The following is a 15784-nucleotide window of genomic DNA, read 5'->3' as shown; positions in this document are numbered from 1 at the left end:
GCCCAGAACATTGCCTGATATCACTAAGCAGTTACAATCGCGGGTAATTCGGCTTGGAGGACGGACGGACAGCATTTGTGAGGGGAAAAAAGTTATAGATTATTGCAAATAACTGGAAGGAGAGGAACACGTTGTGTATTTTTGTGTTAGAACGAGGTTTATTACTTTATAGTTAACGAATCCCCTTTCTAGCCATTAGGGACGCATAAGTTTCCAGTCATTTCTAACCTGTTTCTGGTCCCCGGCCTCCTCACGTGTAGTTAAAACCTCCCGGAGTTTGTCAACAGTCGGCACCCAACTTTAATTTAAAAGTGTTTGAAACTTGATTTAATTGGAGACATGGCTGATGATGGTTTAATGTTAAACATTACCAGCCATCCCCAGGCACCCGTTTTCAGTGAAAGTAGGAAGAAGACGACGATCTATCAGCGCACGTTTGCGAGTGAGGCGGTAAGGTCATGTCAATTCAGCAAGAGGATCTATTGTTAGTGTTAGCAATTAACGTTGCTCCAAGTAAGTGACGGTAAAGTTAGCTGGTGTGACCCACAGAGCAAAGTTGGAGTGAAGAGTAATAAAGCAAATTACTGCGGATGCTTAAAGTTTATGTATTAGTGTCACAGGTAAGGCTTGCATTAACACTGCAATGAAGTTACTGTGAAAATACCCGAGTCGCCACACTCCAGCACCTGCTCGGGTACACTGAGGGAGAATTTAGCACGACCAATGTACCTAACCAGCGCGTCGTTCGGACTGTGGGATGAATCCGGAGCACTCGGAGAAAACCCGTGCAGACAAACAGAAAATGCTGGAAATTCTCAGCAGGTTTGACAGCTTCTGTGGCGAGAGAATAGAGTAAGAAGTCTTAACAACACCAGGTTAAAGTCCAACAGGTTTATTTGGTAGCAAATGCCACTAGCTTTCGGAGCGCTGCCCCTTCGTCAGGTGGAGTGGGAGATGTGCTCACAAGCAGGGCATACAGAGACACAAACTCAATTTACAGAATAATTGGAATGCTAATCAAGCTAATCAATGCTAATACAGCTAATCAAGTCTTAAAGGTACAGACAATGTGAGTGGGGAGAGCATTAAGCACAGGTTAAAGAGATGTGTATTGTCTCCAGACAGGACAGCTAGTAATAGCCAAGTTCCGCACACATGAGAACGGTCTCAACCGGGATTTTGGGTTCATGTCACACTATCTGTAACCCCCACAACTTGCCTAGACTTGCAAAATCTCACTAGCTGTCCTGTCTGGAGACAATACACATCTCTTTAACCTGTGCTTAATGCTCTCTCCACTCACATTGTCTGTACTTTTAAGACTTGATTAGCTGTATTAGCATTGATTAGCATTCCAATCATTATTCTGTAAATTGAGTTTGTGTCTTTGTATGCCCTGTTTGTGAGCACATCTCCCATTCCGCCTGACGAAGGGGGACTGCTCCGAAAGCTAGTGGCATTTGTTACCAAATAAACCTGTTGGACTTTAACCTGGTGTTGTTAGACTTCTTGCTGTGTTTACCCCAGTCCAACGCTGGCATCTCCACATCGAGAGAGAATAGAGCCAGCGGTTCGAGTCTGGATGACCCTTCATCAGAGCTGGGGTTTTTATGGCAGTAGTTTTTGATTTTGATTTGATTTGTTATTGTCACATTATTACACAGTGAAAAGTATTGTTTCTTGCGTGCTATACAGACAGAGCATACCGTATGTACATAGAGGAGGAAAGGAGGGAGTGCAGAATGTAGTGTTACAGTCACAACTAGAGTGTTGAAAAAGATCAACTTAATACCAGGTAGGTCCATTGCAATGTCTGATGGTAGCAGGGAAGAAGCTGTTCTCGTGTCGGTTGGTATGTGACCTCAGACATTTGTGTCTTTTTCCCAACGGAAGAAGGTGGAAGAGTGTATGTCCGGGGTGTGTGGGGATCCTTGATTATGCTGGCTACTTTTCCAAGGCAGCATCAATGGATGGGAGGCTGGTTTGCGTGATGGACTGGGCTTCGTTCACAACCCTTGTAGTTCCTTGCGGTCTTGGGCAGAGCAGGAGCCATATCAAGCTGTGATACAACTAGAAAGAATGCTTTCTATGGTGCATCTGTAAAGGTTGGTGAGCGTCGTAGAGGACATGTGAAATTTCCTTCGCCTCATGAGAAAGTAGAAGCGTTGGTGGGCTTTCTTAACTATAGTGTTGGCATGGAGGGATCAGGACAGGTTGTTGGTGATCTGGACACCAAAAAACTTTAAGCTCTTGACCATTTCTACTTCATCCCTGTTGATGTAGACAGGGGCATGTCCTCCACTACGCTTCCTGAAGTCGAGGACTATCTCCATCGTTTTGTTGACATTTGAGGGAGAGATTGTTGTCATCGCACTAGTTCACCAGATTCTCTATCTCTTTCCTCTACTCCACCTCATTGTTGAACTTAATGTTCTGCTCAGAAGGCTTTTAAGTGCCTGATTGGAAGGTGAGGTGCTGTTCCTCCATGTTTACATTGGGCTTCACTGGAACATTGCAAAAGGCCAAGGTTGGACATGTGGACAGGAGAGCAGGGTGGTGTGTTAAAATGGCAAGCAACAGGAAGGTCTGGATCCTGCTTGCGGACAGACCAAAGGTTTTCTGCAAAGCGGTCACCCAGTCTGTGTTTGGTCTCTCTGATGTAGAGTAGACCGCGTTGGGAGCCGTGAATGCAATAGTCCAGATTAAAGGAGGAGTAATAAAAAGAAGTTTGTCATACGTTAGGAGTGGCAGTGATTTGGATGTTCGGTTTTGGAGGGCAGTTTTATTAGCATTTTATCCTTTCCTTGGGGAAGAGGTTTGGCCCATCTACCCTACAATTAACCCAACACTCCAGTTCTTGCTATGTCTAGTTTTCTTCTTCAACTGTTTTTTATGGTTTTTGCTTCTGCCACTCTTTTTGGGTTGGAAGTCGCTAATTCCAACGGTTGATCACTTGCTTTATGAAGAATTTCTAAAGTTTGTCTTTTTATTACTTTGAACCCCTGTCCATTTGTTCTACTTCCATGATTTATGCTGGTAACATTTTCCATAACATTTATTATATGATCAAGCCTCCTTTCCTAGTTGAATAGCCCAATTCTCTACAGCTTTTCCCCATCATTCAAAATCTCAGACCCCTGACATGAACCAGTCTGGTGGCTCTTCTCTGTGACTCCTCCAATGCTTGAATATCTCCTTAGTATTTCAGCTTCCACACTGGAGCGCATTATTCAAGGTGTGGTGTGACCTAAGCACAGTACTTTCTCTCACTTGTATTCTATTGTTTTGGCATAGCTTTGCATTGGGCAGACTTGTATTGGCAAAGACTCCTCAGCTTCTTTCAATTTCATCTTGTATTACTTCACCCACCATTCAGGAAGTATATGTATGCTCATTTTCCTTATGATCCCTGGAATGAAGAGCTTGTCGTATGAGGAACGGTTGAGGACTCTGGGTCTGTACTCGTTGGAGTTTAGAAGGATGAGGGAGGGATCTTATTGAAACTTACAGGATCGTGCGAGGCCTGGGTAGAGTGGACGTGGAGAGGATGTTTCCACTAGTAGGAAAAACTAGAACTAGAGGGCACAACCTCAGGCGAAAGGGACGATCCTTTAAAACAGCGATGAGGAGGAATTTCTTCAGACGGAGAGTGGTGCAGTGGAACTCTTTGCCACAGAAGGCTGTGGAGGCCAGGTCATTGAGTGTCTTTAAGACAGAGATAGATAGGTTCTTGATAAGGGGATCAGGGGTTATGGGGAAAAGGCAGAAGAATGAGGATGAGAAAAATATCAGCCACATTTGAATGGCGGAGCAGACTCGATGTGTCGGGGGGGGGGGGCGGTTCAGAACAGAGTTGAGGGGGAACTTCTTCTCTCAGAGGGTAGTGAATCTCTCGAATTCTCTGCCCATTGAAGTGGTGGAGGCTTCCTCGTTGAATATGTTTAAATCACGGGTAGATAGTTTTCTGATCGATAAGGGAATTAGGGGATATGGGGAGCAGGCGGGTAAGTGGAACTGATTCGCTTCAGATCAGCCATGATCTTGTTGAATGGCGGGGCAGGCTCGAAGGGCCAGATGGCCTACTCCTGCTCCTATTTCTTATGTTCTTATTCTGCTCCTATGTCTTATGGTCTTATGTTAAATTTCAGCTGCTATTGTCTGGCAAACATGCACTTTTAATCCCTCCTTCTGTAGTGTCTGGGCTGTGTTTGTTTGTCACTGTCCCTCAGCGTAGGTGTGGCATCATCTGCAACTTGCTTGAATTGCAGTTTCCAAGTTGCTAATGTCAGTCAGGAGCTGTTGTGAAGGGCTTGCATTGACGTACCACTTTTGTGACCTTGGGACATCCTAAAATGCTTCCAAAATATTTAATTGGTTGTGAAGTGCAGTAACTGTTGTAATGTAGGGCAATATGGCACCAATTTGTGCACAGCAGTGGATAAATTACCTAAAGTGTTTCACTGATTTTGTTCAAGGATTAAATATTTGCTATTTATTCTGTGAGACTTGGTTAGCAGAAACCATTTGGATGTCCACAAAAGCACATAATGCAGCTTTTTTTCAGAGATTACTACATTTAAATATTGAAAGACAGCGTGGGTGAAGGTCGAGAGTTTTATTTTTGTCCATGAGTAACACCCACCACAAGCTATCAGCTTATTTTTTATTTTACTTCAGCTATGTTTTATTTAAAAAGTCATCACTATTAAAATTTACTCTTCATTTCTTTCTACCACTGGAATAATTCAAGTAGGTGTTCAGAAAAGACCACCTTATTTTATAAAGAGAATCTGGTGAACTGGTGCGGCAAGAATAGTCCCTTCCTCAATGTCAACAAAACGAAGGAGATTGTCATCGACTTCAGGAAGCGTAAAGGAGAACATGCCTATGTCTACATCAATGGGGACGAAGTAGAAAGGGTCAGGAGCTTCAAGTTTTTAGGTGTCCAGGTCACCAACAACCTGTCCTGGTCCCCCCATGCTGACACTATAGTTAAGAAAGCCCACCAACGCTTCTACTTTCTCAGAAGACTAAGGAAATTTGGCATGTCAGCTACGACTCTCACCACCTTTTACAAATGCACCATAAAAAGCATTTTTTCTGGTTGTATCACAGCTTGATATGGCTCCTGCTCTGCCCAAAACCACAAGAAACTACAAAAAGTTGTGAATGTAGCCCAATCCATCACGCAAACCAGCCTCCCATCCATTGACTCTGTCTACACTTCCTGCTGCCTCGGCAAAGCAGCCAGCATAATTAAGGACCCAACGCACCCCAGACATTCTCTCTTCCACCTCCTTCCGTCGGGGAAAAAGATACAAAAGTCTGAGGTCATGTACCAACCGACTCAAGAACAGCTTCTTCCCTGCTGCTGTCAGACTTTTGAATGGACCGACCTCGCATTAAGTTGATCTTTCTCTGCACCCTAGCTATGACTGTAACACTACATTCTGCACTCTCTCGTTTCCTTCTCTATGAACGGTATGTTTTGTATAGTGTGCAAGGAACAATACTTTTCACTGTATGTTAATACATGTGACAATAATAAATGAAATAAAGGAAAATCGGGAAAATGAAGGATACGCCTAACATTTTACATGACTGGGGTCTGAGCTGATAATGCAACATTGTCATCAGTCAGCCATGTAGAGCATGTTTTGTACCATTTTGTGTAAGAAAGTATAAATCACTCATTTAGTAGGTATAGTGTTTTTGGAGGCACTCAGACATGAGTGGAAAACAATCTCTTTAACTTTTGAGATGTTTGGTTGTGTAGTGATTATGATATTGAGCCCAAGAGCTTAAGGGTTAAAATCCCACCAAGACAAATTGTAATATTAAATTCAATAAGTCTCCTAATTTGTGAGTCACCACCAGAAAGAACAACATGAAAGTTGCCAGATTGTCTTAAAAATGTTCATCGGCATCCTTCAAGGAAGGGTATCTTCCACCACGATCTAGTCTGCATGTGACTCTCATTCACAAATGTGATTGGTTTTTAATGTCCTCAAGTGCACTAGCCCACCTCCATTTTCTTGGTCTCAGGGTAACAGGGAATGAGAGTAAATGTTCTCACCACCTTCTTAGGGCAGCTAGGATGGGGTTTAAATGCATCTATCTATCTCCAGAACAATTATTTTCTTTTGATTGGGAATGATATTAAAATGGTTGATGGTTTGGGTAAAGGTAATCTTTTTTTAAGTGGCCTTGATAACAGTATTGAGATTTCTAGGACAAGTATCACAAATCAGATGCAACATAAAACTGCCTTTGCATTTCTATATCATTTGTTATGACCCCCTTAGAGACTGATAACTTTAAAAAGGGTTGTTGAATTTCCAGTGACTAACTGGAAAGACCACGTGACAAGATTTCAAGTTTTAAGACTTTTACTGTATTACAAACTAAAACTAACATATAAACACAATTCAGTAGGCAACTTGTACTCTAAGCTCCAGAAAAGATCCCCATTTAACCTTTAAAATGACCAATATCCTCCTCCATAGTTGTGCTTTATTCTACCCTTAAGTGAATACTTCATTCTCCAGGAACCAGTCCAAAGCTATTCTTAGCTCCTGAAGGCTTACTTTCTTTTTTCAAGCTGAATAACTTCGAATTTCTGAACTGACTTTCACAATGATGGGTACCCTGCAGATTCCACCTTTTATCCCAAGCTAGGCAAATCTTCCAGTCTCACTTAAATCCTCAACTTGGTCCCTTCAATCCGAGTGTGACTCTTTTTCTTTCTCTCTCTCTCTCTCTCTCTCTCTCTCTCTCTCTCTCTCTTCCCCCCCCCCCCCCCAAAAGGCGCCAGACTGTGGCGATTAGGGGAATTTCACAGTAACTTCATTGCAATGTTAACGTATGCCTTACTTGTGACTAATAAATAAACTTTAACTTTTAACTTTAACTGCATCCCTGACATTCCTAACAATTCCTGTGAGACTTGGAGATTAATGTTTATCCACAATCATCACCAGATGCTCTTGCCATTTTGTACAGGTGTGAATATCTTACACCTTCTCAGTAAAATAATGTGGGATCCCCTTTAACCTTTTAACAAACAGGGCACCCAAGCTTGTCAGGCAGAATCCAGGTCACATAGACCCCTTTATCTCTTCATTCCTCTATTTTTACCTTCAATTAAAGAGACAGGCCTAGTTCCAAAACATAATCTCGTAAACTTTGTGTTTGTAACACATTCAGTGGTTCAGGTAATAAAATTCTTGCTGCCACAAATATTGAATTTTTAACTTCCAGTCATGTCCTTGTGATGTAAAGCAACCCTGTCAATGCAGAAAAGTTAATTTTAATGCAGGGAGTTGCAGGAGGGGGGTAAGATGTGCTGAATGCAAAACTTTTCTTTGCTCTCATTGCATTTGATCTTTGAAATTTGACATTTTTGCTTCTGCTTTCAGAAACAGACACAGCCCGGTGGAGGGAATCGTCGATTACAGGGGAGCCCGCGAAGTGGCCCTTCCTCTTTAAAGAGACCAAACCAAACAATTCCAGCCACAAAAAGAAAATACAAGAGTGCTGAGAAACAGCAGTTACCCAGCCTGGCTCCAAAGAGGAAGAAGGTCCAGGAAGATCCGTTAGATAAAGAAGAGAGAAAGGAAGTGGCTCCTGTGAAAACCTCCTCTTTGTTTAGACACAACCCCGAGATCCCAGAGATATCAAGGTAGGAGCATAAAATAGGAATTTCTTAATGAAATGCAATTTCCCCCCCTCCATCTCCCCCCCAAAAAAACACAGCTTTGTTTTTTTAAGCTGGAAAGTGGGATCGAGCATACCAAAGCAACCACCCCCACCTCCCCATTCTTGATCAGTAAAGTAATTTTTTCCCCAGAAAGTATGTAGATTAAATTATTGTAAGAACAAAAATTGAAAAGCAGAATACTGCAGATGCTGGAAATACGAAATGAAAACAGAAAATGCTGGAAAACTCAGGCAGTACCTACAGAGAAAAACAGTCGACATTTCAGGCTTTCATCGGAACTGGGCATAGTTAGGAGATAGTTAGAAGGGCGGCACGGTAGCACAGTGGTTAGCACTGCTGCTTCACAGCTCCAGGGTCCCGGGTTCAATTCCCGGCTCGGGTCACTGTCTGTGTGGAGTTTGCACATTCTCCTCGTGTCTGCGTGGGTTTCCTCCGGGTGCTCCGGTTTCCTCCCACAGTCCAAAGATGTGTGGGTTAGGTTGATTGGCCAGGTTAAAAATTGCCCCTTAGAATCCTAAAATGCATAGGTTAGAGGGATTAGCGGGTAAATATGTGGGGGTAGGGCCTGGGTGGGATTGTGGTCGGTGCAGACTCGATGGGCCGAATGGCCTCTTTCTGTACTGTAGGGTTTCTATGATTTCTATGTGAAAGGTTTTGAGCAAGGATTGGGTGTGACAAGGACAGACTGTGATAGGGTGGAAGACCAGGGTTTGGATGACAGGAGAGTTAGTCTTCCAGAGCCAAAGGGAATGGTGATGGGGCACGATAGGAAACAAAAGATGTGCCTCGAGCAGATGTGCTGCCGACTGAAAGGAAGGAATGAAACCAGCAAAGAAAACAAAATGGGAGATAGAGCTTATGGTCTGAAACCGTTGAGCTCAGCAGTGTAAAGTGATATTTGAAAGATGAAGGTCGGGATTCTCCCAAAAAAATTCAAAGTGGCGAAATCGAGTAGAAACTGGAGTAAATCCCACTGGTTTTTTTCATGGGGAGTTTCAGAATGAATCTCCCGCACTCTGCATTGCAAAGTGCCTCAGCGTGAATCACCATAAAAATCCAGGGGTGGGGCCTATTCCCGCCCAAGAGGCTGGCAGCATAGCGCTGAGTGGGCCACTGCACATGCGTCGATCTGTCATAGCGGAGATCAGCGCATGTGCAGTAGCCCCGCACTGCCGGCTTCCCGTTTGCTGACCAGCCCGTTTGCTGGTCAGCCCCGCAACCCCACATCGCTGTCCCTCCGATTTCCGCCCCCCCCTCTCCCGCTGGCCTCCCAGATCTCTAGGCCAGTGCCGACCCCCTCTCCGCACCCTGATGTCCCAGGCCTAATCACTGTCCACCCTCCCTCCATCACTGATCCCAAGTGCAAAGTGGCAGCCCGCGGGACCCTGCCCCTCAATAGGTCTCGCCCTCTTGGCAATGCCCACTAATGGGGAGCTGGCAGCCCAACCCCTTCACTCCAGTGGGGTTGGGCCACCAGCTCCCGGTTAGTGGGGTGCTATTGTAAACCACTCCTGGAGAGGGGGAGACGCTCGCAGGCCCGGAGACTTCAGTCCCAGGCCTGCTAATCAAATGAGGATAATAACATTCAAATAAGCTCCGCGCTGGAAATCGCGGCGGAGCTGACGATGCCGGAAATCCAGTGGCCGGAGACACGTGGAGGCCGTGGCGCCCAGTGGGGAGCCCGTTAATTGGCCTCCGCTTATGTCTCCCTGGAAGAATTGCCCTGAAGTGCTTTTCCTGGAGCTCATATTGAACCTTACTGGAACAGTGCAGCAGGCAAAGGACAGAAATGTGAACGAGCCATTGTAGAGGAGACCACGTGGTGACTACATTGTGATCAGTGAATACAGTGGTCTAGATTAAAAGATGGGCATGTACATCTCTGTTTCACTTGGGAGGGGTGTTTGAGATCTTGGATGATGAGGAGACAGGAGGTAAGAGGGCAGGTGTAACATCTCCTGCATTTGCACTGAAAGCTGCCATGGAAAAGGATGGGGTGTTTGAAGTGACAGAGGAGTGGACCGGGGTATCACGGAAGGAATGATCCCTTCGGAATGTTGAAAGAAGAGGGGAAGGGAAGATTTGTTTGGTGGTGACGTCACGTTAAAACTGGCAGAAAATTCAGGAATGATCTGTGAATACGGAGGCTGGTGAGGTGGAAGGCGAGGACAAGGGGACCCCAATGTGGCTCTGGGAGGGAGGGGAATGGGTGACAGCAGGCGTCTGTGGCTGACGTGGTTGGAGGGATCTGTCAATCACAAGGTGGGGTGTGTGAGGAAAAAAGAGGATATCTCATAGAAATCATAGAGACCCTACAGTGCAGGAGGAGGCCATTCGGCCCATCGAGTCTGCACCGACAACAATCCCACCTGGGCCTTATCCCACTACCCCACACATTTAGCCCACTAATCCCTCTAACCTACACAGCCCTGGGCACTAAGGGGCAATTTTGCATGGCCAATCACCTAACCCACACATCTTTGGAGTGTAGGAGGAAACCGGAGCACCCGGAGGAAACCCATGCAGAGATGGGGAGAATGTGCAAACTCCACACAGAAAGTGACACAAGTTGGGAATCGAACCCAGGTCCTTGGAGATGTGAGGCAGCAGTGCTAACCACTGTGCCACCCCGAGGCTATCTCAGAAGCACTGTTGTGGAAATGTTGTGTGATGTGAAGGAGGAAGTTGGAGAGTGGAATGGAGTCCTCGTTGGGTGTATGTTGAGTGTGAGGAAGTGTAGTTGAGGTATTTGTGGGAGTCAGTGGGCTCCTAATGAATATCAGCTGATAGCCTATTTCCAGAAATGGAGACGGAGAAGTCATAAAAGGGAAAGGAAGAATCAGAGATGGATCATGTGAAACAGAGAGAGTGGTGGAACTTGGAATTGTAAGAATGTTATGCTACGTTGTGATTCCTGATCTGATTGAATTATCTGTCTCCTATCACTGGAACAGCAGGGGTTCATATATGTGATAAAAGACCATTGGACAGGTGCTAGAGGTACCCCATGGAAACATACTCCAATTTGAATAAACACCTTCACAAGAGAAGGGAAGGACTTAATTTTTGGTTTTCTTCACCCTGCCAATTCCCCCTGACAGAGAAGATCATATGGCAAGTCAAATGGGAATGTGTAATAGTTCCATTACATAATCAATCTGAAGGCATATTTAGTGATACACATGGGATTTATCACTTAAAACCAACTGATTGTTCTGATTTTTATTCTCAGACGCACCGTGAAAACATTGAATGAAAAGATTTTTACAACTAACTCTTTTGATGAGCTCAGTCTCCATCCACACCTGGTAGGTAGAGGGTTTCTCTGCCATGGATTATTTATGATGTGGAGGTGCCGGCGTTGAACTGGGGTGAACACAGTAAGAGTTTTAACAACACCAGGTTAAAGTCCAACAGGTTTATTTGGTAGCAAATACCATTAGCTTTCGGAGCGCTGCTCCTTCGTCAGATGGAGTGGAAATGTGCTCTCAAACAGGGCACAGAGACACAAAAATCAAGTTACAGAATATTGATTAGAATGCGAATCCCTACAGCCAGCCAGATCTTAAAGATACAGACAATGTGGGTGGAGGGAGCATTAAGCACAGGTTAAAGAGATGTGTATTGTCTCCAGACAGGACAGTCTACAAGTCCAGGAGGCAAGCTGTGGGGGTTACTTGATAATGTGACATAAATCCAACATCCCGGTTTAGGCTGTCCTCATGTGTGTGGAACTTGGCTATCAGTTTCTGCTCAGCGACTCTGCGCTGTCGTGTGTACATCTCTTTAACCTGTTGGACTTTAACCTGGTGTTGTTAAAACTCTTAATGGATTATTTAGCCACAAGACTCAGAAGTAATGGGCTAAAGTTGGACTGTTTGTTATCTGCGTGGGTCCTTAATGATTTGATACTGGAGTAATGCTGACAACAGTACTTCTGATTTTGAGGTCTGATGTCTTTTTTTTAGCAGTAAAGAGTAGGGAGAAAAATATGAACTGAAATGAAATGAACAGGTTACCTGAATATCAGTCTCATCCTAGATCAAATTTGGTATATTTGTATGGAAAGTAAGTAACTGCTCTATTAATATAACTGCCCTGTGGACCGATTATAATCTGTACCACTAATTTACAAGAGCTACTGTGTGAGGAGGCTTGCATTTAGTGATGAGTCATAATTAGTTTGTGTGGTTGAGGACTAAAGGATCATTTTAATTTAGATTCGCTGTGCAAAATTCATCATCATGTTTGATAAAAGATTACTTTTCTGCCTTATTATTCAGGTCTCTACACTCCACAATGTCCTCAAACTCTCTAACATGACCAGGTAAGGAACTTTCGTTTCCTTGATAACCATGGTTAAAAGAGATGTTACTATTTAAGGGTTTTACAGCAGTGGGGATTCTTACCAATGCTGAATTCATATAACCCACTGACCTGTTCAGTTCAACAGAATCAACTTTTTGTGTTTGTTTCTGGAAGCTCATCTAAAAAAAAATCCAGTGGATTTATTTATCAAAATCTAATGCCAGCCTGCAAATAACAGATCGGTATTTGATAAACTTCGGTATATGTAGGCATACATCTATATTTTCAATTCAGGAGATTTTCAGGAGATTACAATAACTTAATCTGAAGAAAGAATATTTATTCTCCTCGTTTGATTTTTTAAAAAAAACTAATCCTTCATAACAAACTTCTTTTCCCTGAAGCATTCAGAAGCAAGCAATCCCTGTGTTGCTGGATGGGAAGGATGCTCTGGTACAATCACAGACTGGCTCAGGTAATTATTGTTTTTTAAAAATATTTAATGTATACAAAAGATGGCTACCAACAGCTGAAATAAGAAAAGAAGTCAATAAGAATGAGACACAAGGATAATTGTCTCTCAAAAATGTGAATGATCCTTTACTAGCTGTTGCTGTTATCTATTGTAAGAAGTCTCACAACACTAGGTTAAAGTCCAACAGGTTTATTTGGTATCACGAGCTTTTGGAGCGCTGCTCCTTCCTCGGGCTCCTTCACTCACCTGATGAAGGAGCAGCGCTCCGAAAGCTCGTGATACCAAATAAACCTGTTGGACTTTAACCTGGTGTTGTGAGACTTCTTACTGTGTCCACCCCAGTCCAATGCCGGCATCTCCACATCATGGCTGTTAGCTATGATACTGAGATGTTATTAGTATGTAGGAATGTTTCATTCATTGTCAAAACTATCTTTGGATTCATAAGCTTATTTAAAACTTCTTATGAAATTACGCATTTTATAGGATGTATGTCTTTCATTGAATACCAAAATATATTGTTGCTGGAAGAAAAATAGTGACACTTATAAACAGCAAGCATGCTGAATGTCATCTGAGATGCATTTGATTAAATATAACGCAGGACTCTTGAAAGTAAAATTGTCGACTATTCATACGATAATTGTGTATCCACTCATGGTTGATCTCAGCGATTTTAAAATGTGTATGCGCAATTTTAAATAACAATTTGAGAATCTTGAATAATTTGCACTGTGCTCATGATTAAGAAAAACCTGTACATTAGTGGGATGAAGGCCCCAGCATATGACAACTAACACTACGATAGAGACTTTTCAAATAGTCAATTGGTAATACAGAACTTGAGTATTACTGAAAAAAGCGACCATCAACTAGTGCATTCTCCATGGCAATACCTCTACCAATCAGAGTCCACTTCCCAACCAATCAACACTCTCTCTTCTCACACAGCATAAATTTTCACTTGCGTTGGTATTTTGCGAATTGTCCTGCTGAGTTCAAGGTGAAATGCTTCGACAAAAATGTCTTTTTGTGGGCACGAATCTTTTCAGTGACCTGTTACAGTGGCAGTGGCATAGTGGTATTGTCACTAGACTCATAATGGTAATGCTCTGGAGACCCGGGTACAAATCCCACCATGGCAGATGGTGAAATTTGAATTCAATAAAAATCTGCAATTAAAAGTCTTAATGATGACCATGAAACTATTGTCAATTGTCGTAAAAACCCATTTGGTTCACTAATGTCCTTTTAGGGAGGGAAATCTGCTGTCCTTACCTGGTCTGGCCTACATGTGACTCCAGAGCCACAGCAAATTGGTTGACTCTTAAATACTCTCAGGGATGGGCAATAAATGCTGGCCCAGTCAGCGACGCACACATCCCATGAATGAATTAAAAAAAACTAGAAGTTGTGATGAGAGGTGCTAGTAAATCGTAGAAGATTAACAAAGATGTCAATTCAGCAACTCTATTATGATAACCCACTCACGTACCTCATAAATTAGTTTAAAAAAAGATAAATCTTGCCTTCGGAAGGATGATTGAGTTGCATTAGTTCATCTAAAAAAAAATCTAAATCAATAATTATAGGTTTGGTTAATTAGTGTGTAACAGCATCTAATTATTGCAATTAATTATTGCAAAGGGGAAACAGATTGTCACTTGTCCAATCTCATTTTGTTGTTTATATGCAGGCAAAACATTAGCATATGGTGTCCCTCTGGTCCAGTCCTTGCAGTCTGTTCAACCGAAAATCCAGGTAGGTTGTTACCTGCCTGATGATCAGTAAATATTTGAGTGCTAACTGTTGCACAGCATCTTCCATTTTGTATTAGAGGTGCGATGGTGCTCCAAACAGTTATAGAATGTTTCTGCTAAAATCCATGGAAAATTCTGAAAGTGTATCCTATGAAGAACAGGCAAAGTATTATGGATGCTGAAAATACTCAGCAGATCAAGCAGCATGTGTGGAGAATGAGACGGGCAACGTTTTCAGCTCTGACCATCAGAAGTGGGAAATGTTACAGGTGTGGCAGATTTCAAGACAATGAAGGTGCTGCGAAAGGGATGGGGAAGGCGGCAGTGGAAAGGACAAAGGGGAGGGCAGGAGTGATTAAATGACAAAATGGATGAAGGGACAAGATAAAGTGGGTGTTAATGGGACAAGGGTTTTTTAAAAAAAACACGAGCTGTAAATGCAAAATAATTACTTGCAACAGTGTCTGAAAAGTAATAAGCAATGCTTATGATCTGAAATTGTTGAACTCTTGATTCCTGAACGCTCGAGACTGACTTATTTATTTGTTTATTGGTGTCACAAGTAGGCTTACATTAACACTGCAATGAAATTACTGTGAACAACCCCTACTCGCCACAGTCCAGCGCCTGTTCGGGTACACTGAGGGAGAATTTAGCATGGCCAATGCATCTAACCAGCACATCTTTCGGACTGTGGGAGGAAACCAGAGCACCCAAGGAAACCCACGCAGACACAGGGAGAACGTGCAGACTCCTAGTATTCCTAGTATATTTCACGGGCTTTTTTCAGGGTTTTGAATTGAGGAAGTGAGGTCAGCTGAAGGGGATTCTGGGAGGTTGAGTCTTAGTATAAAAGGCAGTTACCTGGGGGGTTCGATCTCTTTGTTTAACTGGAGTGAGACTGGGGGAGAGAGTCTTAGCAGGAGTGCTGAGAGTAAGCTAAGAAGTGATTTAATTATTCATTTATTCATTTAAGGGTATTCCTAGTATATTTCGCGGGCTTTTTTCAGGGTTTTGAATTGAGGAAGTGAGGTCAGCTGAAGGGGATTCTGGGAGGTTGAGTCTTAGTATAAAAGGCAGTTACCTGGGGGGTTCGATCTCTTTGTTTAACTGGAGTGAGACTGGGGGAGAGAGTCTTAGCAGGAGTGCTGAGAGTAAGCTAAGAAGTGATTTAATTATTCATTTATTCATTTAAGGGTATTCCTAGTATATTTCGCGGGCTTTTTTCAGGGTTTTGAATTGAGGAAGTGAGGTCAGCTGAAGGGGATTCTGGGAGGTTGAGTCTTAGTATAAAAGGCAGTTACTTGGGGGGTTCGCCGGGAGCATAAAAAGCCGTCTGCACTATACAGCGGGCAGCGTCGGGAGTGGGCAGTGGAGTGAGTGGGTAGCAGAGTGTGCACTATAAGGGCTTTGGCTCACAGGACTTGGGTGAAAGGGCGAGGCAAGGCTAGTTATTTTTTACCCAACCCTATAAAGGATAAGGGCAGGTATGAGTGATCGGCCAGTTCAGTGCTTCCGATG

General features: G+C 43.3%; 1 protein-coding gene across 1 annotated transcript in view; it reads left to right on the top strand.

The window, feature by feature from the left end:
• Window positions 1-15784, top strand: part of ddx31 (DEAD (Asp-Glu-Ala-Asp) box polypeptide 31) — a 122205-nt gene continuing 106421 nt past the window's right edge. Inside the window, exons 1-6 of the mRNA XM_078226375.1 lie at window positions 1-450; window positions 7419-7681; window positions 10953-11028; window positions 12004-12047; window positions 12433-12503; window positions 14200-14264. Of these exons, the coding sequence (XP_078082501.1) occupies window positions 340-450; window positions 7419-7681; window positions 10953-11028; window positions 12004-12047; window positions 12433-12503; window positions 14200-14264 (630 nt within the window). The 5' untranslated portion in view covers window positions 1-339. The remainder of the gene's footprint in view (window positions 451-7418; window positions 7682-10952; window positions 11029-12003; window positions 12048-12432; window positions 12504-14199; window positions 14265-15784) is intronic.

The sequence above is a fragment of the Mustelus asterias genome, chromosome 13 (assembly GCF_964213995.1).
Source record: "Mustelus asterias chromosome 13, sMusAst1.hap1.1, whole genome shotgun sequence".
Taxonomy (NCBI): Eukaryota; Metazoa; Chordata; class Chondrichthyes; order Carcharhiniformes; family Triakidae; genus Mustelus; species Mustelus asterias.
The sequence above is the reverse complement of the archived record's forward strand: the minus strand, read 5'-3'. Positions and strand labels throughout refer to the sequence as shown.